Source organism: Procambarus clarkii, chromosome 17 (assembly GCF_040958095.1).
Source record: "Procambarus clarkii isolate CNS0578487 chromosome 17, FALCON_Pclarkii_2.0, whole genome shotgun sequence".
Classification (NCBI taxonomy): Eukaryota; Metazoa; Arthropoda; class Malacostraca; order Decapoda; family Cambaridae; genus Procambarus; species Procambarus clarkii.
In genome coordinates this window covers 39179362-39202528 of record NC_091166.1, presented here as the reverse complement: position 1 = coordinate 39202528, position 23167 = coordinate 39179362, and the positions used below count along the sequence as shown (strand labels likewise).

At 46.4% G+C, this 23167-nt stretch overlaps 2 protein-coding genes across 2 annotated transcripts; one reads left to right on the top strand and one right to left on the bottom strand.

The window, feature by feature from the left end:
* Window positions 1-10114: 10114 nt before the first annotated feature.
* On the bottom strand, window positions 10115-16299 carry LOC138365663 (uncharacterized). Its single transcript, XM_069326153.1, has 4 exons — window positions 16227-16299; window positions 15556-15748; window positions 14554-14683; window positions 10115-10396 (listed from the first exon to the last, which is right to left on the bottom strand). The coding sequence occupies exons 1-4, from the start codon at window positions 16297-16299 to the stop codon at window positions 10115-10117; spliced, it is 678 nt and encodes a 225-aa protein (XP_069182254.1).
* Window positions 16300-16522: 223 nt separating this feature from the next.
* LOC138365662 (uncharacterized) lies at window positions 16523-17497 on the top strand. The gene has a single exon (XM_069326152.1). The coding sequence runs from the start codon at window positions 16523-16525 to the stop codon at window positions 17495-17497; it is 975 nt and encodes a 324-aa protein (XP_069182253.1).
* The last annotated feature ends 5670 nt before the right edge of the window (window positions 17498-23167 follow it).

Below are 23167 nucleotides of genomic sequence, written 5' to 3'. Positions count from 1 at the left end.
AGTAATCATTAATAATAACGATTACTTTATTATCAAATGTGAAATATATATATATAGGTCTGGTGCGTTATAGAGTTGCCAGTAACTCCTGGTAGTTTTATTATCCGTGTTTATTTACTTTATCGTTGCTCAATACAAGTAAAAAGTTTTATTTGCAGGAAGTGAAAGTGAGGTGGAGTTTGGCACTGGCTGGCCGGTGTTGGTAGAGTGTAAAATATGAACCTTAGCTTTTATTACTTGTTTTTTCCTCTTAAGAGATGCGCCAACGTCTCTTTGGAGGAAAAAAAAAACTCTTTCGTCCCTCTGCATCTCTTTCCCCTTTATTCCTATACCCAACCACTCGGACAGCGACTGTTCTTCTTGCAGGTCGGCGTTCGATCCCCGGCGGTCCAAGGGGCTGAAAGCCTTTCTTTCCCCCTCCGTCCTATCCCTGGATCCAGGTCCTCGTATCTCTTCCAAGAGATACCACTCTCTCCTGGTAATTAATGTTTGGAATTTATGTCATTCGTTTTCACGTGTCGATTGATTAGTTGGATGGTAACATTTGCGTGAACTTGTGGATGGAGCCTTGCAGTTGACTTCTTATTTACAATTATTACTTAATCTATCAACGTTATAGGTTAAGTAATAATTGTAATTACGAAGCAATAAGATGCTTATCTTAACATACTAAAAAGGTCAGGTGAGGTCGATGTTTTCTATGAAGCTTTTCAAGGTAAACTAAAATATTCACAATCAATTAGTATGTCACATATGCACTTATTAAATAAGCCAGTATTGACTATAAGCAAGTGCGAGAACGGGTTGGGGCTGGATATAAACAAGAGCTTCCTCGGATGGGTCAAGAGGCTCTCTGCACTTTCCTCTGTTCTTATGCAATTGTTTTGTTAAGTTATTTGGGATTCGGAAGTTATTTTCGCTTACAAAGATCGACGTTTATGATCTTGTACACATAAATCTGTATAAATATATAATCGATCTATCTTGAGTTATCAAGAGAGTTATCAAGATAGATAGGCTTTCGTATGTATACATACGAAACTTACGTACGTATCGTAAACGTACATACGTATACGTACGTATACATCGTAAACGATGTATACGTTTGTGATCTGTGTAATACACAGTCGCACAAACACACACGCACTAACACCTTTTACGATAACCACACATCACCGACGATAACCTCATGCCTCACCATCTACACAAATTCATCGTTTGTATCTAGTTTACCAAGTCTTATGAATTATAAAAAAAAGCCTTCAGGTCGACATGACTGTTTTATTTACAATATGTTTGGGAGTCAGAAGAAATTACAATAGGGAGATGAAACAAGTAAAGTAATTGCCGGGCAGCCTCAAGGAGAGCCATCGGCACGGCTGGCGCGATCACCCCAGCCATGGCGCGCGCGGGAAAAAAGCCCGCCAATTTTTCTTCCTTCTTAGCGATGTTTCCACTACATAATGTCTTTCCCGCGCAAGTTTAGGCGTCGATGATCGTGTGAAATTTAGCCTGTTTTCTTGTCCTTTATGTATGTGTGTGTGTGTGAGTGTGTGTGTTTCCGATGTGTTCGTTTATTTGAAGGATAACCGGAGGGTTTAAGACGAAGATTTGTGAGAAAATTGTTTGGTTTTCGTTCTTGTAGCTCTCTCTCTCTCTCCACTCACCCACCGTTAGTCCTACCTTCATCGTAGATCTACTTCAGGAATTACATTAATATGAGACTATCCCAAGAGGTGGTGTTTGTATATAGCAATTATCTGCTTCTTGATAGATTGGTTCTCTTGCTTATTCCTTGCCCGCTGCACATGGCAATTGTCTAGATACGTTTGTTGCAGATGAAAGCTGCAATATCTTTATATAGCTGTGTTTATCCTTGTCTATATAGCTGTCGGAGGATGTCAGTCTACCGTGTTGATCTGTCTGGTTACAAATGCGTGGTTTATCATTTTTTATTTTTTATTTCTGTTGTTTAATCAGTTCGCTATGTTGCACTTTGCTTCCATCCTTAACTCTCTTCATCCATTTATTCTTATAAACTTCCCCAGAAACTGTCATCATTTACGATGATAATAAAGTAACAGGATCTGCCGACCAGTTCGGGACGAGCCTTTAGTGGATAGAATCTAATAAAGACTTGTCTTCGACCGTCGTGTCTGTGAACAGTGGCCTTAATGCCTTACTACCGTTTGTTGTTGTTTTAGATTCAGCTACTGGGAACAAAAAAATTGCAAGTAGCACGGGCTATGGTGATCCCATAGTGGACTTGCCCGGCACAGGAGCGGGGCTGTAACTGATGAAGACGTGAGGAAACGTCTTTGTCTTTACTACCTTTCCAGCGTCTTTATTTAGCAGAAGATGCGTGCGCTGTCCGTGTGATCTTAAGTCAGCCTGGCCTGGATTAAGGCGACACCGTCCTCTGACCGTCTTGCCATTACAGTGTCTGGAGTATTTATGTTCAAATATGTTTTTTTGTAATACCAATATGTGTGTGTGTGTGTGTGTGTGTGTGTGTGTGTGTGTGTGTGTGTGTGTGTGTGTGTGTACTCACCTAATGGTGCTTGCAGGGGTTGAGCTCTGGCTCTTTGGTCCCGCCTCTCAACTGTCAGTCAACCGGTGTACAGATTCGTGAGCCTGCTGGGCTCTATCCTATCAACATTTGAAACTGTGTATGTGCCTCCACCACATCACTGCCTAATGCATTCAAAACATTCACAATTCTGATGCAGAAACAATTCTTTCTATTATCAATGTGTCTCTTATGTCCTGTTTCCACTTGTGTTCCGTTGTTCATGTGCCGGCCATTTCGAGTAATCTTCCTTTATCTATGTTGTCTCTTCCCATGAGAATTTGCTATGGTTTCATGTTTATGTATATTTCTGTATTTATGAGTAATTACCTAAGTGTAATTACCTAAGTGTAGTTACAGGATGAGAGCTACGCTCGTGGTGTCCCGTCTTTCCAGTACTCTTTGTCATATAACGCTTTGAAACTACTGACGTGTGTGTGCACTGGCGCGTGTGGAGAAGCAACAGGGGCGACAATGACCCTGGCGGTTAAATACAAAACAGCAGTTTTAAAGAGTTATTTTAATCTTATTGATAAGGAATGCGAGGAGCCGATGTTGGTAGTGGAGGTCAGCCTCTCTCTCTCCTCCTGCCCTGCAAGTCGTTCTGTTCGTGTAGAAACACTACTGGTGGTGCAATCTGCACCGGGTTTGATCTTTGCAATAGCATGTGCAATAAAAGGATTCAATTTGTCTCCGCCTTGCAATAAAAAGTAATGAAAAGTAACCCCTCATTCGCGCGCAGCGGAATGGCTCTTCTGGGAGCTGGGCGGAGGTCGGAGGGACGGACACCAGGGGATGTGAGCTGTGCTCCTGTCTTGGGCAGGAATTGTTCACCTCCTCCACGATGTGAAGGAAGTTTTGTGTCGTAAATTATCTCCCTCGTCCTGGCCTCGACTTTGGTATTTATGGCCGTGGGACTCCGTGTTGGACCTGGTGGATGGATTGGCTCCTCGGGTCCTGGAATGTGCTCCTCGGGTCCTGGAATGTGCTCATGTTTCCTTGAATTTTGTGTTGATTCTGATTGTGAATTCCAGTCGTTTTGGCTGTACACGTTGAAGCTGGTCCTGACGGATGAAATGGCCTGGAACCCTTTGAGTTGGGTGCAGCATCAGTAGCCACTGGGCGTTGTCGATAATGTTTCCAATGAGATAAGAAAAAAGTCCACTACGGGCTCACCATAGCCCGTGCTACTTGGAACTTTTTGTTCCAAATAGCAAATGTTTAACAACAACAACAATTCCAATGATCATAAACACAGATGATCGAGAAATACATATTAAATAAACACCTATACTAACCTATCTCCCACAAGACTCCATTTCCTAACCTGCCATGCTTACTCCACGCTGTCGTGAATCACATTATTTATGACAAGGGGGCGAAGCATGGCAGGATTCCCTGGCGAATCACCGTCAGTTAGAGCAAGGTGTGGGCGCCACGGCGGCAGGAGCACAGGGCGCCTATGAAAGTCAAGCCTCGCAGCCTTCAGCGACACCACGACAAGAAAGGTCTCCCAACCATTCCGAGCCAGGAACAATGTGCCAAGAGGGGAAATGGTTTCCTTGTGGGCCGAATTTAAAACGCCCGACTCCCTAGTCCCAAATTGCACATAAAACTTGCCTCGGTACGGCTTCTGCTCTGCCTGGCTAGCCTCCCTCTCCCTCCCATCACGTACCCCCTCTTCCCCTCTCTCCCCTCACGTACCCCCTCCCCTCTCTCCCTTCCCTCTCGTACCCCCCTCTCCCTCCCCTCACTCCCACGCGACCCCTCCATCCCTCCCAGCATCTTTGTTTACACCTTGTTTCTCTCTCTTGTCATTGTCTCGTAGTTTGTCTCTTGTTTATTGTCTTGCTGGCTGTCTCCTTCTGTTCTTGCATCTCTTTATTTATTGGCGTATTGTTTTCCTCATCCTTTTTGCTCGTTATTTTCTTAATGTTTCTCGACCGTATTTCTTTACTTCAGTTCTTCGTTTTGTTGTCTTTAAATTGTTTTCTGTTTTTTTTTATTATTTTGTCTATATTGTCTTTGTTCTTCATGTTCGTGTTCTTCTTCCTCTCTTGTTCTCTTTCTTGTGAACACTCTCTTATTCCTCACTTGTTAAGGGTCAAGGTAAACTATCCAAGGATAACTAAGGCCCAAGGTAAACTATCCAAGGATAACTAAGGCCCAAGGTAAACTATCCAAGGATAACTAAGGCCCAAGGTAAACTATCCAAGGATAACTAAGGCTCAAGGTAAACTATCCAAGGATAACTAAGGCTCAAGGTAAACTATCCAAGGATAACTAAGGCTCAAGGTAAACTATCCAAGGATAACTAAGGCTCAAGGTAAACTATCCAAGGATAACTAAGGCCCAAGGTAAACTAACCAAAGCCTTCCACTCAGGTCTCTTACCTCCATGAGTATTCCCTCCATGAGGTAACACCGTGAGTATACCGTGAGCATGAGGGGGGGTAGGGAGGGGGGCGACGACCCCGGACGACCAGAGGTAGACACAGGGGTTGTGGAAAGTCTCCTCGCCCGCGAACAAGAGGTGGTTCCACGCCGCCAAATTGAAATTTTACGGCTACTTCAATTTGGCGTTGTGTAGAGTACGACAACTATGGCGATTTACATTCTCCCCCCCCCCCCACCTCCCTCTCTCCCCTCTCTCTCTCTCTCTCTCTCTCTCTCTCTCTCTCTCTCTCTCTCTCTCTCTCTCTCTCTCTCTCTCTCTCTCTCTCTCTCTCTCTCTCTCTCTCTCTCTCTCTCTCCCTCTCTCTCTCTCTCCCTCTCTCTCTCTCTCTCTCTCTCTCTCTCTCTCTCTCTCTCTCTCTCTCTCTCTCTCTCTCTCTCTCTCTCTCTCTCTCTCTCTCTCTCTCTCCCTCTCTCCCTCTCTCTCTCTCTCTCTCTCTCTCTCTCTCTCTCTCTCTCTCTCTCTCCCTCTCTCCCTCTCTCTCTCTCTCTCTCTCTCTCTCTCTCTCTCTCTCTCTCTCTCTCTCTCTCTCTCTCTCTCTCTCTCTCTCTCTCTCTCTCTCTCTCTCTCTAGGTTATCTTGGCTTTACTGTGTTCCTATTGAACGCACTACATTTTCGCTCTATCAACCCTAACGTGAAAATTACGATGGTTTAGGTTAAATTAAAACCACCGCAATGTTGACGCTTCATGGGACTAATGAGTATTGACTCCTGTAGGTTAAAGTGTGACGTCTCATTCTGACGTACACTTTACCTAACGTCACATTCTGACGTATAATTTACCTAACGTCACATTCTGACGTATAATTTACCTAACGTCACATTCTGACGTATAATTTACCTAACGTCACATTCTGACGTACACTTTACCTAACGTCACATTCTGACGTATAATTTACCTAACGTCACATTCTGACGTATAATTTACCTAACGTCACATTCTGACGTATAATTTACCTAACGTCACATTCTGACGTACACTTTACCTAACGTCACATTCTGACGTATAATTTACCTAACGTCACATTCTGACGTATAATTTACCTAACGTCACATTCTGACGTATAATTTACCTAACGTCACATTCTGACGTACACCAATGCCATAAACTGTTGTACTAGATAATGATAGCGGCTCGCGGAATTGACACAGTGTCCCGTTTTCTGTTAGTGGGACGTCTGGTAGGTTAGGATAAGGGCACTTTAGTACGACAGGTTCTTGACGTTGGGGAAGATAGCGAGAACGGGCGCTTGTACTAGCGAGAGGCCTCGTTACCTCCGCTGATCCCTTCGCTAAGAATTTATTTCGAATCCAAAGAATCATATATTGTAAAGCCACCGGATATTTCTATGTGGTGAGGATGGGTCCCCACAGGGCCGGCTGTTGAGAAATTGTCAATCAAGCTGTCAATCAATACCACGATACCCGTCCATCTCAATTTCAAAAGTTCGGATTTGTCAGTCAAACCTTTCAAAAGTTTTGGTAGTTGATACTTGTTTTTTTGGGTGGGTTGTGTGGGGGTTGTGGGGGTGTGTGTGGGGGTGTGTGGGGGTTGTGGGGGTGTGTGTGTGTGGGGGGTGTACGTGGGGGTGTTTGGGTGTGTGAGGGTGTGTGTGTGTGTGGGGGTGTACGTGGGGGTGTTTGTGTGTGTGTGTGTGTGTGTGTGTGTGTGTGTGGGTGTGGGTGTGTGGGTGTGTGAGGGTGTGTGTGTGTGTGGGTGTGGGGGGTGTAAGGGGGGGGGGGAGGGGGGACACTAGGTCACGACTCATAAGAATACACAATTCTACAGTAAAAAAAAGTTGTTTCCTTTATTCGAGCTTAATTGGTGATACGCCTTGAGTGACAGCTTGGTGCGTGGTGTCCCTCTTAGTGGGTTACTCGCCACGATTCACCAAGTCTTTACGCGTTCACTTAACCTGCTTATCAGTCAGGCCGGCATTGATTACATTTGCTAAACAGTTTATGACCCTCGAAGTGGTTGTTTATAATAACCTTGAGTTCTGAGGCTTCCACACTCTTCAACTGTTGATGTAAACAAACTCTTCAACTGACTCTTCCAAACTCTTCAACTGTTGAATATATGTAAACAAAGCCGACACGACTGCTAAAGGATGTACAGGTTTCGTAATTGGTTGATAAATTCTGGTTCAAGATTAGGATTTTTCATGTTGTAAACATGGCTGAGTGTGTGTGGCTCCGGCCTTCCAGGATGGGTCGTCCCACGCGGCCCCATGCACAGTGTCACCGTATCAACAGCTGCAACTTAATGGGGGACAACTTTAGCTTGAGTGGGAGGACAACTTTAGCTTAAGTGGGAGGACAACTTTAGCTTGAGTGGGGGACAACTTTAGCTTGAGTGAGGAGACAACTTTAGCTTGAGTGGGAGGATAACTTTAGCTTGAATGGGGGGACAACTTTAGCTTGAGTGGGGGGACAACTTTAGCTTGAGTGGGGGGACAACTTTAGCTTGAGTGGGGGGACAACTTTAGCTTAAGTGTGGGGGAACAACTTTAGCTTGAGTGGGAGGACAACTTTAGCTTGAGTGGGGGACAACTTTAGCTTGAGTGGGAGGACAACTTTAGCTTGAGTGGGAGAACAACTTTAGCTTGAGTGGCGGGACAACTTTAGCTTGAGTAGGAGTACAACTTTTAGCTTGAGTGGGGGGACAACTTTAGCTTGAGTGGGGGGACAACTTTAGCTTGAATGGGGGACAACTTTAGCTTGAGTGGGAGGACAACTTTAGCTTGAGTGGGGGGGGGCAACTTTAGCTTGAGTGGGAGGACAACTTTAGCTTGAGTGGAAGGACAACTTTAGCTTGAGTGGGGGGACAACTTTAGCTTGAGTGGGAGGACAACTTTAGCTTGAGTGAGGGGACAACTTTAGCTTGAGTGGGAGGACAACTTTAGCTTGAGTGGGAGGACAACTTTAGCTTGAATGGGAGGACAAGTTTAGCTTGAGTGGAAGGACAACTTTAGCTTAAGTGGGAGGACAACTTTAGCTTGAGTGGGGGACAACTTTAGCTTGAGTGAGGAGACAACTTTAGCTTGAGTGGGAGGACAACTTTAGCTTGAATGGGGGGACAACTTTAGCTTGAGTGGGGGGACAACTTTAGCTTGAGTGGGGGGACAACTTTAGCTTGAGTGGGGGGACAACTTTAGCTTAAGTGTGGGGGAACAACTTTAGCTTGAGTGGGAGGACAACTTTAGCTTGAGTGGGGGACAACTTTAGCTTGAGTGAGGAGACAACTTTAGCTTGAGTGGGGGGACAACTTTAGCTTAAGTGTGGGGGAACAACTTTAGCTTGAGTGGGAGGACAACTTTAGCTTGAGTGGGGGACAACTTTAGCTTGAGTGGGAGGACAACTTTAGCTTGAGTGGGAGAACAACTTTAGCTTGAGTGGCGGGACAACTTTAGCTTGAGTAGGAGTACAACTTTTAGCTTGAGTGGGGGGACAACTTTAGCTTGAGTGGGGGGACAACTTTAGCTTGAGTGGGAGGACAACTTTAGCTTGAGTGGGATGACAACTTTAGCTTGAGTGGGATGACAACTTTAGCTTGAGTGGGAGGACAACTTTAGCTTGAGTGGGAGGACAACTTTAGCTTGAGTGGGAGGACAACTTTAGCTTGAGTGGGAGGACAACTTTAGCTTGAGTGGGAGGACAACTTTAGCTTGAGTGGGGGGACAACTTTAGCTTGAGTGGGATGACAACTTTAGCTTGAGTGGGATGACAACTTTAGCTTGAGTGGGAGGACAACTTTAGCTTGAGTGGGAGGACAACTTTAGCTTGAGTGGGAGGACAACTTTAGCTTGAGTGGGAGGACAACTTTAGCTTGAGTGGGAGGACAACTTTAGCTTGAGTGGGATGATCGACTTGAATCTGAGGAGGGAACAACTTTGAGGAAGTTAAACAATAAAAGGAATATGAAAGGGTACCACAGCAGTCGGAGGAGGGGGGGGAGGGGGAGGGGAGTGGGGGAGTGGGGAACCCCAAACCAGCAAGGGCTCATCAGCCTCCCCCCCTCCCCCCTCCCCCCCCCCATCCCTCTAGGTCCTCGAGCAAATGACGTCGCCTCGTAAAAAGCGATGTAATTGTCTTAAGGTGTTTCACAGAGTCGGAAAGCAATATCGCTAATGCATAGTCAATCCTGGTAATGAAAATGTTGCTGGGCCTGTGGCGCCCTGCCACACACCACTTCTCTCACGGCGCACCTCTCTATTGTCGAGTGTGTGTGTGTGTGTGTGTGTGTGTGTGTGTGTGTGTGTGTGTGTGTGTGTGTGTGTGTGTGTGTGTGTGTGTGTGTGTGTGTGTGTGTGGGGTGGGTGGGGTGTGTGTGTGTGTGTGGGGTGGGTGGGGTGGGTGGGGTGTGTGTGTGTGTGTGTGTGTGTGTGTGTGTGTGTGTGTGTGTGTGTGTGTGTGTGTGTGTGTGTGTGTGTGTGTGTGTGTGTGTGTGTGGGGTGTGTGTGTGTGTGTGGGGTGTGTGTGTGTGTGTGTGTGTGTGTGTGTACTCACCTAGTTGTACTCACCTAGTTGTGTTTGCGGGGGTTGAGCTCTGGCTCTTTGGTCCCGCCTCTCAACCGTCAATCAACAGGTGTACAGATTCATGAGCCTATCGGGCTCTGTCATATCTACACTTGAAACTGTGTATGGAGTCAGCCTCCACCACATCACTTCCTAGTGCATTCCATTTGTCAACCACTCTGACACTAAAAAAGTTCTTTCTAATATCTCTGTGGCTCATTTGGGCACTCAGTTTCCACCTGTGTCCCCTTGTGCGTGTTCCCCTTGTGTTAAATAGACTGTCTTTATCTGTGTGTGTGGGTGTAAGTGTGTATTCACTTAGTTGTACTCACCTAGCTGTGCTTGCGGTGTTGTGCTTCGACTCTTTGATCTTATTATATTAAGACTCAATTGTCAATCAACCGGTGGACAGATTCCTGAGCCTATTATCTCAGGATAATCAACATTTCTTAGATAATCTTATCTATATTTGAAACTATGTATGGAGTCAGCCTCCACCACATCACTGCCTAATGCATTCCATCTGTTAACTATTCCAACGCGAAAACAATTCTTTCTAATGTCTCTATTGCTCATTTGGACACTTTATTTCCTTTATCTACCCAATCAATTCCTCTGGGAATCTTGTATGTGGGGATCATGTCTCTTCTAGCTCTTCTGTCTTCCAGCGCGGTGAGGTTTAGTTTCTGTAGTCTCTCCTCGTAGGTCATACCCTTCAGCTCGGGTACTAGTCTGGTGGCATACCTCTGAACCTTCTCCAATTTAGTCTTATGCATGACGAGATACGAACTGCATGCTGGAGCTGCATACTCCAGAATTGGTCTGACATTTGGTATACAAGTTCTGCAGGATTCCTAAAACAATTTTCTAAAAACAGTTCTTATGTTGGCCAACCTTGCATATGCCGTTGATGATATCTTCTTGATGTGGACTTCAGGGGACAGGTCTGGCGTGATATCAACCCCCAGGTGCTTATCACTCTCAGATTCCTTAAGAATTTCATCTCCCAAATGATACATTGTATCTGGTGTCCTGCTTCCTACACCTATCTTCATTACATTACATTTACTTGTATTAAACTCTAACAACCATTTGTCCGACCATTCCTACAGTTTGTCCAGGTCTTCTTGAAGCCTCAAGCTGTCCTCCTCTGTCTTAATCCTTCTCATAATTTTGGCGTCGTCAGCAAACATTGAGAGGAATGAGTCTATACTTTCTGGAAGATCATTTACGTATATCAGAAACAGAATAAGTCCGAGTACAGAGCCCTATGGGACTCCACTGGTGATGTCACGCTTTTCTGGGGGGGGGGGCATATACATGATCATTTATATATAAACTATTCCCTGATACGACGGTAGTGGGATGGATCGAAGGAACGTCATCTATCCTCAGTTTACTAAACTAACGGAGCGAAGTTCAGGAAGTTATTGCATGGACGGCTGACCGCTGGGCTGGGGCCCTGACTTGGTCTCAGTCATGCGGTCTCTTAGATGAATACAGGCACGCATGCGCACCAGTGTTGGCAGGGGAGGATGAGGGGAGGACTGGATGCTGCAGGGGAAGATGAGGGGAGGACTGTATGCTGTAGGGAAAGATGAGGAGAGGACTGGATGCTGCAGGGAAAGATGAGGGGAGGACTGGATGCTGCAGGGAAAGATGAGAGGAGGACTAGATGCTGCAGGGAAAGATGAGGGGAGGACTAGATGCTGCAGGGAAAGATGAGGGGAGGACTGGATGCTGCAGGGAAAGATGAGGGGAGGACTGGATGCTGCAGGGAAAGATGAGGGGAGGACTAGATGCTGCAGGGGAAGATGCTAAGTATTATAGACAATACGGGCGTGAGCGTCCACCCGTCATCTTCCTCCTCCTCAATCTTAACATCTCTCTCCTCATAACTCCCTCTCCACTCCCCTCACCTTTCCTTCCTCACCTGTCATATCTCACTACTACTCCCGACTCTCTCAGCTCTCCTCTCCCTCTAGCAATCTTACTCAGCTTTTCCCTATATCCTCCTCCTCGCCACCCCCTTACCTCTAACCGCACTGCCCCTTATTCTCCCCTTATACTCCCCCTTACTCTTTTCCATATCCCTCATCTGTTATCCCTAATATCTCACCCTTCATCCCAGTGTCCAATACGCAGCCACTTTGAGCTGATACCATCACTGGTTACTTGACTTAATAGGGTTGTTAATCTCCCCTTCCTACGACCACCCCTTACCTCCTCTTCACCCCTCGTCCTGCCCCTCGTTCCTTCCCCTCACGTCGCCTCCCCTCAGCCCCACCAGGGGGGCAAGCCATACACGAATACTGCATGTATCTCTGGCTCCACCTACACAAAGAATACCATGATCATGTTAATCTCATGTTAATCATGATCATGTTAATCATGTTAATCTTGATCATGTTAATCTCTAAGTCGGGAAATCTCCCCAACTCACATGGCAAATTACAGGCAAAATTTTCCCGTTGGAGGAAGCATGGGAAAATAGTTGACAAGACAATAAGCCAAAGAGGAGCCCCATACAGCCACTAATTACCCTGAACTATGAGATGGTTGTTAGTGCCTTGACGAAGCAACGAGCAATATAAAGACGTTACCTGGACGTTATCGAAAGATTTCGATAACGTCTGGGACACTGGATTTAAAACATATCGGTCACAATTCGGGATGTCAAGAGATCTTCACAGACAGCTAAGATCAGGGTAGACAGCTGTATAGGTGTAAAAGATCTATTTATTTGATAATAAGACTTAGGTCATTATAACCCATTAGAACACGTCGAGGTTCTGGCTAACGATGTAAACATGATTATTGTAAAATTTGGTTGACTGAGTTGCCTGTTGTGGTCAGGAGTTTGTATTGTACCAGACATGTTCGGGTTCTGTAGCACAGTAGTCTACGTCCTCCTCCCGCAACCGAAAATCCTGGATTCAATCTCCGGGCTGGACAGAAACGGTTGGGCATGTTTTCTGTCACCTGATGCCTCTCTTCATTATGTGACTCTTAACTCCGACAGACCTTGAACAGCTTGTTCAAGGTGTGTAGTTAGTATTAATAGAATTTAGCTGGTTTCTTATGAGATATGGAGGCCAGTTACGAGGTGATTTGGTCCAACAGCTTCTTGGATTTTGTGGGGGGGAGGGGGGGTGTGGGAAGGGGGGGGGGGGGGAATGAGACGGGGAAATTTTGCACCATCACTTTTTCAACCACTGTCATCGCCACCACCCATCACTATCACCCATCACCACCACCACCATCACACACCATCACCACCATCACCACCATCATCATAATATATCCGTAATATATTTGCGAACTCTATACATTGAGAAAGAAGCAAAACAAAGGGGGTAATAACTCGACATAGGGTGGACAGAAGGGAGAAGGACAATAAATAGGGGAGGCAGAGATAAGACTGATAAATGGCAGGAGACGACGTGCCTCTATAAATGAAAGTGAATGGGGCTTTAACGAATTGTGTGTTTTATCAGTTCCCTCCCTCACCCGTGGAACTGTTCCCCGCCCCTTGTTCATCCCGCTTGTTCACCCGTTCGTAACACGCATGAACAACAGATGAATAACAGACATTAACAGCGGGTGAATAACACGTATTGAACAACAGATGAATAACAGACATTAACAGCGGGTGAATAACACGTATTGAACAACAGATGAATAGCAGACATTAACAGCGGGTGAATAACACGCATGAACAACAGATGAATAACAGACATTAACAGCGGGTGAATAACACGCATTGAACAACAGATGAATAACAGACATTAACAGCGGGTGAATAACACGTATTGAACAACAGATGAATAGCAGACATTAACAGCGGGTGAATAACACGCATGAACAACAGATGAATAACAGACATTAACAGCGGGTGAATAACACGCATGAACAACAGATGAATAACAGACATTAACAGCGGGTGAATAACACGTATTGAACAACAGATGAATAACAGACATTAACAGCGGGTGAATAACACGTATTAAACAACAGATGAATAACAGACATTAACGTAGGTTAATGTCTGTTATCTCACCTATTCGCGAGAACACTTGGACGTAGCCTAAATGAACACACACACACACAACTGACCTATTATGGATGTGCCACAGATTAGCGGTTATCCAGCAAATAGTAGACCCAAAAAGATAACACACTAGACCTTATTTTCACAAATAACGATGAATTAATCTGGAACATGATGATTACAAATACCTGTTACTCGGATCACAATGTAATTGAAGTTGAGACAAGCACTGGTGATAGACCTACGTTAATGTCTGTTATTCATCTGTTGTTCAATGCGTGTTATTCACCCGCTGTTAATGTCTGTTATTCATCTGTTGTTCAATACGTGTTATTCACCCGCTGTTAATGTCTGTTATTCATCTGTTGTTCAATACGTGTTATTCACCCGCTGTTAATGTCTGTTATTCATGTGTTGTTCATGCGTGTTATTAGCGTGCTATTCGCGGTTATTCACCTGAGGTTCATGCCTATTATTCACGGGTTATTCTCCCATTGTTAATGGGTGTTATTCACCTATTGTTCATGACCATTTCTCACGTGTTATTTATCTATTGTTCATGCAATTACTCACTTGTTATTAACCTGTTATTCATGTTCTTACCAGTTATTCACCTGTTATTCATCATATTATATGTTCAGTTGATTAAATGTGTAACTAGTGTATTCATGTATATAATGAATATATATATATACTTACAATGTACGTTTTTTGTCTATACAGGTAAGTGTTATGGAGCCCGTAATACCAGAGAGCCTCAGAGTTGTGGTAAGTTTCCTCTATGTAATGAGTATTTATCTATATCTACATATTAGAATGTATGTGTCTTCGAGGTAAGAGGCCAGACGAGGCCAAACTCTCACAAGTCGAGCCTGACCTCGGGCCGGGCTTGGGGGAGTAGAAGAACTCTCAGAACCCCATCAACCAGGTATTGGGGCTACCCTCATACAGTTTCCTCACTGCAATTGCTCTGGGGAGCGTAACCAACATGGTCGGGTTGGAATTGGCAGCAGTCAAACAAGTACAGTGAGGCACAGTACCATAGGAGACCCACTGGGAGTCCAGTTCTGGCTGGCTCTTTAAAATCATTCTAAAAAATATAAGTCAAAATAAAATTGTCTTGGCAAATAGTAAAACATTATGCATTGATGTATGCTAAATTGTCGAAAAATTTCTATCATGAGAGCAGTGAGTGGAGTGTTATTTGAGATAATGGGAGAGAGAGAGAGAGAGAGAGAGAGAGAGAGAGAGAGAGAGAGAGAGAGAGAGACAGAGAGACATACCGCAGGGTATGTCTTCTTGTTTGTGTGTGTGTGTGGTTACCTATATTTACTCACCTATTTGTGCCTGCAGGATCGAGCTCTGGCTCTTGGATCCCACATTTCTAGCCATTGGTTGTCTAATGCTCCTAACTCCTAACCTATTTCCTTATCATACTTGCTTTTAAAGTTATGAATGGAGGTTGCCTCTACAACCTGCTCCTTTAGGTCATTCCACTTTCATTGTAAACATTTCCTTTGTTCCACCCTGTTAATCCCTCTAAGTATTTTATATGTCTGTATCATGTCCCCCTCTCCCTCCTTTCTAACGTGGTCAGGTTTAGTTCCTTCAGTCTCTCTCCGTACCTCATCCCTCGCAGCTCTGGGACGAGTCTTGTTGCTAACTTCTGCACCTTTTCGAGTTTTCTTAGAGTTTTGTTTTTGTTTTTTAGATAAGGGGCTCCAGGATGGGTCGGCGTACTATAGGACTGGCCTCACATGGGCGGTATACAGTGATCTAAAAGCCTCCTTATTTATGTTTCTGAATGATGTGCTGACTTTTGTCAGAGTAGAGTACGCGGCTGACGTTATTCTATTTATATATGTAGCCTCTGGAGTTAGATTTGGTGTTATGTGCACTCACAGGTCTCTTTCTCTAAGCGTTATAGGGAAATAGTTTCCCTTCATCGTGTATTGGCCTTACGGTCTCCTGGCACCTGATCCCGATCCCATTTTCATCACCTTACACTTGCTGTTGATGAACTCTAGCAGCCATTTCTCGGACCAGCTCTGCAACCTGTTCAAGTCATCCTGGAGTGTCTTACAATCCTGATCTGTCTTATTCCTCCTCATTAGTTTTGCATAATGTGCAAACATAGACTTATAAGACTCAACTCCTGCAGTCAAGTCGTTTACATAAATGAGGAATAGTATAGGGTACCAGCACCGATCCTCGAGGCACCCCGCTTGTTCCTTTACGCCAGTCAGACTCCTCGTCCGTCACTGTCACCCTCTGACACCTGTCTGTTAGGTGATTCCTTACCCATGTTAGTGTGTTTGCGTCTACTTCCGCCTGGGTAACCTGGTCACCCTGTGTGTGTGTGTGTGTGTGTGTGTGTGTGTGTGTGTGTGTGTGTGTGTGTGTGTGTGTGTGTGTGTGTGTGTGTGTGTGTGTGTGTGTGTGTTACAAGGGTGAAATTGAGTGTTGTGAATGCGAAAGTGTGTTTGGAAGACAATGTTAGGTAATGAAGAGTGTTGCTGTCAGCAACACATGTGTGAGTGTCATAAGTGTCATAACTCAAGTGACAAGTGTTTACTCTCCATTCAACCTCTTCAGTACCCCCTTTCAACCCCTTTAGTACCTCTTTATTATACCCTCCTCTAGGACCTCTTTCATGCTCGTCTGGTACCCCCCGTTGGACACCTCTCCAGTTCCCCTTTCACCCATCGCTAGTACCTCTTCTAACCAACTCTCGTACCCTTTCACTCCCCAGCTCCAGTGTGCCCCTTCAACCCTCTCTCTAGGACCCCTGTGAACCCTCCCTAGGACCCCTGTGAACGCTCTCTAGGACCCCTGTGAACCCTCCCTAGGACCCCTGTGAACCCTCCCTAGGACCCCCTTCCCCCCTTTTCTCCCCACCCACAGTCCATTTCCTTACCTTATTTACATAATGTTGACTTTCCTGCAGACCATCATCACCCTCTTCACCGCCACTACCAGCATCCTCCCTTCACCATCACCATCATCACCCTCTTCACCGCCACTACCAGCATCCTCCCTTCACCATCACCATCATCACCCTCTTCACCGCCACTACCAGCATCCTCCCTTCACCATCACCAACATCCTCTCCTTCACCGCCACTACCAGCATCCTCCCTTCACCATCACCAACATCCTCTCCTTCACCGCCACTACCAGCATCCTCCCTTCACCATCACCATCATCACCCTCTTCACCGCCACTACCAGCATCCTCCCTTCACCATCACCATCATCACCCTCTTCACCGCCGCTACCAGCATCCTCCCTTCACCATCACCATCATCACCCTCTTCACCGCCACTACCAGCATCCTCCCTTCACCATCACCATCATCACCCTCTTCACCGCCACTACCAGCATCCTCCCTTCACCATCACCAACATCCTCTCCTTCACCGCCACTACCAGCATCCTCCCTTCACCATCACCAACATCCTCTCCTTCACCGCCACTACCAGCATCCTCCCTTCACCATCACCAACATCCTCCCTTCACCATCACCAACATCCTCCCTTCACCATCACCAACATCCTCTCCTTCACCGCCACTACCAGCATCCTCCCTTCACCATCACCAACATCCTCTCCTTCACCGCCACTACCAGCATCCTCCCTTCACCATCACCAACATCCTCTCCTTCACCGCCACTACCAGCATCCTCCCTTCACCATCACCAACATCCTCTCCTTCACCGCCACTACCAGCATCCTCCCTTCACCATCACCAGCATCCTCCCTTCACCATTACCAAAATCCTCCCTTCACCATCACCAACATCCTCCCTTCACCATCACCAACATCCTCCCTTCACCATCACCAACATCCTCCCTTCACCATCACCAACATCCTCCCTTCATCCTCATCATTTAAGTGTCCCAAAATGAGATTGGACATCCCAGCATCCCATTAATGAGGATGGTCATCTCAGCATCCCAGGATGAGTGAGGATAGTCATCCCAAGATGGGGGATGATTGATACCAATCTGAGGAGGCGGGGGGGGGGGGGCGGCCATCCCAGTATCCCAGGATAAGGATGGCCATCCCAGCATCCCAGGATAAGGATGGCCATCCCAGGATAAGGATGGCCATCCCAGTATCCCAGGATAAGGATGACCATCCCAGGATGAGGATGACCACTCCCCCACCCCCTTCCCTCACCCGGCAAACTACACGAAATTGGGTGTTAGCTCTCGGCCCCAGGCCCCGTTAACGAGGGCTGTTGTCGGGATTCTGTTCACTGGTTGCTTCAACAATATCCCGGACGGCAGTTAGCGCGAATCGTTGGAGATAGTGATCGTTAGTGAGGACTCCCCCGCCGCCACTAACTGTTACCGGCTCCGACGTCGCCAAATGAGTACAAAACAGAACAAGCAGGTTGTTGGTGCTGGCGCATGCGCACAGCGAGGGGGCAGCTTCCGAAACTGAAATTGCTGCTCTCGGAATTTGACTAAAGATTTTGTTCTGTGTTGCTCGAATTGGAGGTGTGAATATGGTGTGAGTGGTGGTTGATAATGGTGGTAGATGGTGGTTGATAATTGTGGTAGATGGTGGTTGATAATTGTGGTTAATGGTGGTAGATGGTGGTTGATAATTATGGTAGATGGGGGGTCTATAATTGTGGTAAATGGTGGTTGATAATTGTTTTATATGGTGGTTGATAATTGTGGTTGGTGGTGGTTGATAATTGTGGTAGATGGTGGTTGATAATTGTGGTAGATGGTGGTTGATTTGTTGTGGTAGATTGTGGTTGATAATTGTGGTAGATGGTGGTTGATAATTGTGGTAGATGGTGGTTGATAATTGTGGTAGATGGTGGTTGATAATTGTGGTAGATGGTGGTTGATAATTGTGGTAGATGGTGGTTGATAATTGTGGTAGATTGTGGTTGATTTATGGTGGTAGATTGTGGTTGATAATTGTTTTACATGGTGGTTGATAATTGTGGTAGGTGGTTGTTGACAATGGTGGTAGTGGTGGGTGGTGGTGGATGAGGATGGTGGTGGCTACCAGTGGTCAACATCGGTGGATAGTATGGGGCTGGTAATGGGGGCGGGTAAGGGTGGTGGTGGATAATGGTGGTAGAGGGCGGTGTGGGCGGACATCAGCATAAAGAATGGGGGTGGGGGGTGGGGGTCAAACACCATTAACATAACACGAGGTCATTCAAGGGGTCACAATGGTATACCAGACCTCGTTATTGTCCTGGTTAGGTTTTCCACCCCTCCTCCTTCCCCCTATCCCCCCCCTAACACCCCCCCCCCACTTCCCCCCAATTAACCCAGTCCTGCGTGACTGTAACGCCTGTAACTGTAATGGGTCCTTCTTGACTGTAATAGTTCCTGTGTGACTGTAGCGGGGGGTTAACTGGTTGTAATAGCGACCCCAGCAAGTGGGCAAAGGTAAGTTCCAGGTACTTAGGTAAGGTAGAGATGAAGTTAAACACAACACAAGGCATGGGGCACAGTTAGGCCTACTCGTGGAAGTAAAAAAAACATGTATTAGATATGGGAGTTATGATGTCTGAGGACTCGACATTTAGTGAAGAGAGCAAATGAGATATTGCTGAAGGTAAGGTTATTATCAGGTGAAAACATTAAGTCATTCCGACTATAGCACTTGGAAGGAATAAGGGGATAAGGATTTACGATAGAAAGGAGGAGAGGAATCATGTCCAACCACTTGGATGGTCGGGGATTGAACACCGACCTGCAGGTCCTGAGGACATATACGGCACGCATACACACCATGAACTACCTGTATTACTGGGACCGTCTCAAAGCTCTCAAGATGTACTCTCTGGAGAGGAGACGAGAGAGGTATCAAACAACATATACATGGAAGATCCTGGAGGGCCAGGTCCCTAATTTGCACAGTAGAATAACAACATACTGGAGCGAGAGATACGGAAGGAAGTGCAGACTGGTATACCAGTCTGCACTGGTATACCAGTGCAGACTGGTAGAGCCAGTAAGGAGGAGAGGTGCCATAGACACAATCAGAGAACACTGAACACCAGAGGTCCACGGCTGTTCAACACCCTCCCAGCAAGCATTAGAACTATTGCCGGAACAAAGGTGGTTATCTTCAGGAACCAATTACATAATTTCTTGCAAGAAGTGCCGGACCAACCGGGCTGTGGTGGATATGTGGGCCTGCGGGCCGCGCCAAGCAACAGCCTGGTGGACCAAGTTATCACAAGTCGAGCCTGGCTCCAAGCCGACTTGTAGAAGAACTCACGAAACATTCTCCAGGTATACTCCAGGTATAACCCTCCACCTTTCCTCCCCACCACGTGACCACTACCACGATCAGCTCGTCCCCCCCCCCCTCCACCATCTCCTCTGCCCTCCCCTCCATCTCCATCATTACTCAACCCCCCCACCACCCCCTCCACCATCACAAGGCCAAGAGTGGGAATAAATACCAGTATTACATGGTCTATTATACACCCGTCTCCCCCTCCCCAGCCCCCTCCCCCTCCCTTCCCCCCTCTCCTCCCCCAACCCTCAACTCCACCCCCCAACCACAGACTTTATCATTCTTATTATTGATCTGTTGCCTCTATGGCAAGTCTCTTTTACAGTTCTCTCTTCTCTCTCAGTTTCCCCTTTCATTCCCATTCTTGTTTTCCCTATCTTCACGTCCTCTTCTTCCCCTCTTCCTCTCCCCTCTTCACCGTTCAGCTCCCTCTCCAGTGCTGTAATTCTTCATGCCTCATCTGTATCATCAAAATTATTGCCTCTTTTATATGTACTTTTCAAGTACATATATTCAACTGCCTCTGAGACAGTTGGATATGTGCGTCTCTCTCTCTCTCTCTCTCTCTCTCTCTCTCTCTCTCTCTCTCTCTCTCTCTCTCTCTCTCTCTCTCTCTCTCTCTCTCTCTCTCTCTCTCTCTCTCTCTCTCTCTCCCCCCCCCCCTCCCCCTCCCCCCCCCCTCAATAACATTATAATAGGTATCCATAAATTTCTGGTGGTCGACTAGTGCGTAATATGCATGACAAACACACAAACGTGTTTGTACAATTATTCCCCTCTGTGTGTGTGTGTGTGTGTGTGTGTGTGTGTGTGTGTGTGTGTGTGTGTGTGTGTGTGTGTGTGTGTGTGTGTGTGTGTGTGTGTGTGTGTGTGTGTGTGTGTGTGTGTGTGTGTGTGTGTGTGTGTGTGGTGGACCTGGCGGCACCACCACCAACATCACTACCACTACACCAACCACAATCACCACTACCCATACCACCAAAACTACACCCCCTCCCCTCCCTCCCCCCCTCAGCACAATCACCGTTGAACAGTTACCGTCTAACAGACAGACAGACATCATAGCAGCCCATTATGTTCACAGACTCGGGCCTGTGTAACCAAATAGTGATCCCCTCCCCCTCCCATAATTACATTAGGCCTACCACCTCCACCCTCCCCCTACCCCTCCCCCCCTTCCCCCATGCTAACAATGACTTCATTATCATGGGTCATATGGATAGTGAGGGGGAGGGGGGTTAGGGGTGATAGTGGTGTAACACATCCCCTTCCCCCCCCCACACACACCCCTCTACACCGTCTTTGGGTCACTATTATCACCACCACCATCCTTCACCACTACCACCATTACCAGCCTTCACCACTACCACCATTACCAGCCTTCACCACTACCACCATCACCAGCCTTCACCACTACCACCATCACCAGCCTTCACCATCATCATTCTTCACCACCACCATTCTTCACCACCACCATCCTACACCACCACCATACTACACCACTACCACCATTCTTCACCATACTACCATCACCGTCATTATCTTCACTATCATTATCATCATCATGGCTGTATTTCCTAAAGCACTGACAATAAAATAATATTCCAAAAAGCTTATTAAGCAACTCTGAAGGGGAAGCGTTGCCAGTTGGTGATATAATATAAGCCTATTAATTCCCTCGTAACATTTCACCGTATTTACCACAAAGTTGATGCAAATGGCAGTCAGTTTCAATATAATTCCGCTGTGAGGATTATCAGTCAAAAATTTCTGATGCATTATTAATTGTCCAAAATATCAGAAACTGGCAAAACTTCGTCGTTGGAAAATATTGCCATATCTTGAGATGATTTCGGGGCTTTTTAGTGTCCCCGCGGCCCGGTCCTCGACCAGGCCTCCACCCCCAGGAAGCAGCCCGTGACAGCTGACTAACACCCAGGTACCTATTTTACTGCTAGGTAACAGGGGATATGTAATATGTAATAACGTTTAATATTTTGGGTTGGTCTGCAGTGTTGCAGGAATAGTCAATATTGAGTAAAGTTTTAGACAGAACTTTATAGTTAAGGATAAAAATACGACTCTTGGGGCAGAATAATAAACGGTTGGGGAAAAATGTGTTTTTGTTTGGGAAACTATCTCGTGATAGGGTATAAAAAAACCTTTAAGTCTGGCTGGGAGTAAAATATGACACAGGGAAAAGTAATGCATGGCGGGGGGGAAATTATTTGATGGGACAAACAGGCACTTTCCCCCCACTCTTATGGGATGGGGGAATGTGTGTTTGTGAAGGTGGGGGGGGGGGGAGCAGAGTGCTCTTTCACACTACAATTCCTACATCTTCCTTGACTGCCACAAACTCTTTGATAATGAACAAATCCACAAGGGCCGTGACGAGGGTTCGAACCTACGTTCAAGAGGATCCCAGACGCTGCCTTAATCGACTGAGCTACGACATGGTAAATGAATTGCAACCGGGAAATCATCCTGATTTACCAACGGATCCTGCAGTCTCTCCAAGACACAAACCAGGGACCCAAACCGGTTGCAATTCTTTCACCATGTCGTAGCTCAGTCGATTAAGGCAGCGTCTGGGATGCTCTCGGACGCAGGTTCGAACCCTCGTCACGGCCCTTGTGGATTTGTTCATTTGATGCATCACGCTATTGTGATTTATGTGTGCCTTTGATACTGTTCTCTATAAAGTCCAACCACATTGACTGGACGGTAGAGCAACGGCTTCACTTCTTGCAGTCTGGGGTTCAGTCCACGACCGTCCAAGTGGTTGGGCAGCATTAATGTGCAGGCGATGAGTCACAATAACGTGGCTAAAGTATGTTGACCAGACCACACAGGGAGCCGGTCGGCCGAGCGGACAGCACGCTGGACTTGTGATCCTGTGGTCCTGGGTTCGATCCCAGGCGCCGGCGAGAAACAATGGGCAGAGTTTCTTTCACCCTATGCCCCTGTTACCTAGCAGTAAAATAGGTACCTGGGTGTTAGTCAGCTGTCACGGGCTGCTTCCTGGGGGTGGAGGCCTGGTCGAGGACCGGGCCGCGGGGACACTAAAAAGCCCCGAAATCATCTCAAGATAACTCAAGATAACTCAAGAACACACTAGAAAGTGAAGGGACGACGACGTTTCGGTCCGTCCTGGACCATTCTCAAGTCGATTGTCTTGAATGTTCTCAGTCTCATCCTAAATCCTTATCCTCATATCCCCGTCCAAGTGCCATATAGTCGTAAGGCTCAGCGCTTTCTCCTGATAATTATCATGCCTTGTGTCCTATAAGGCT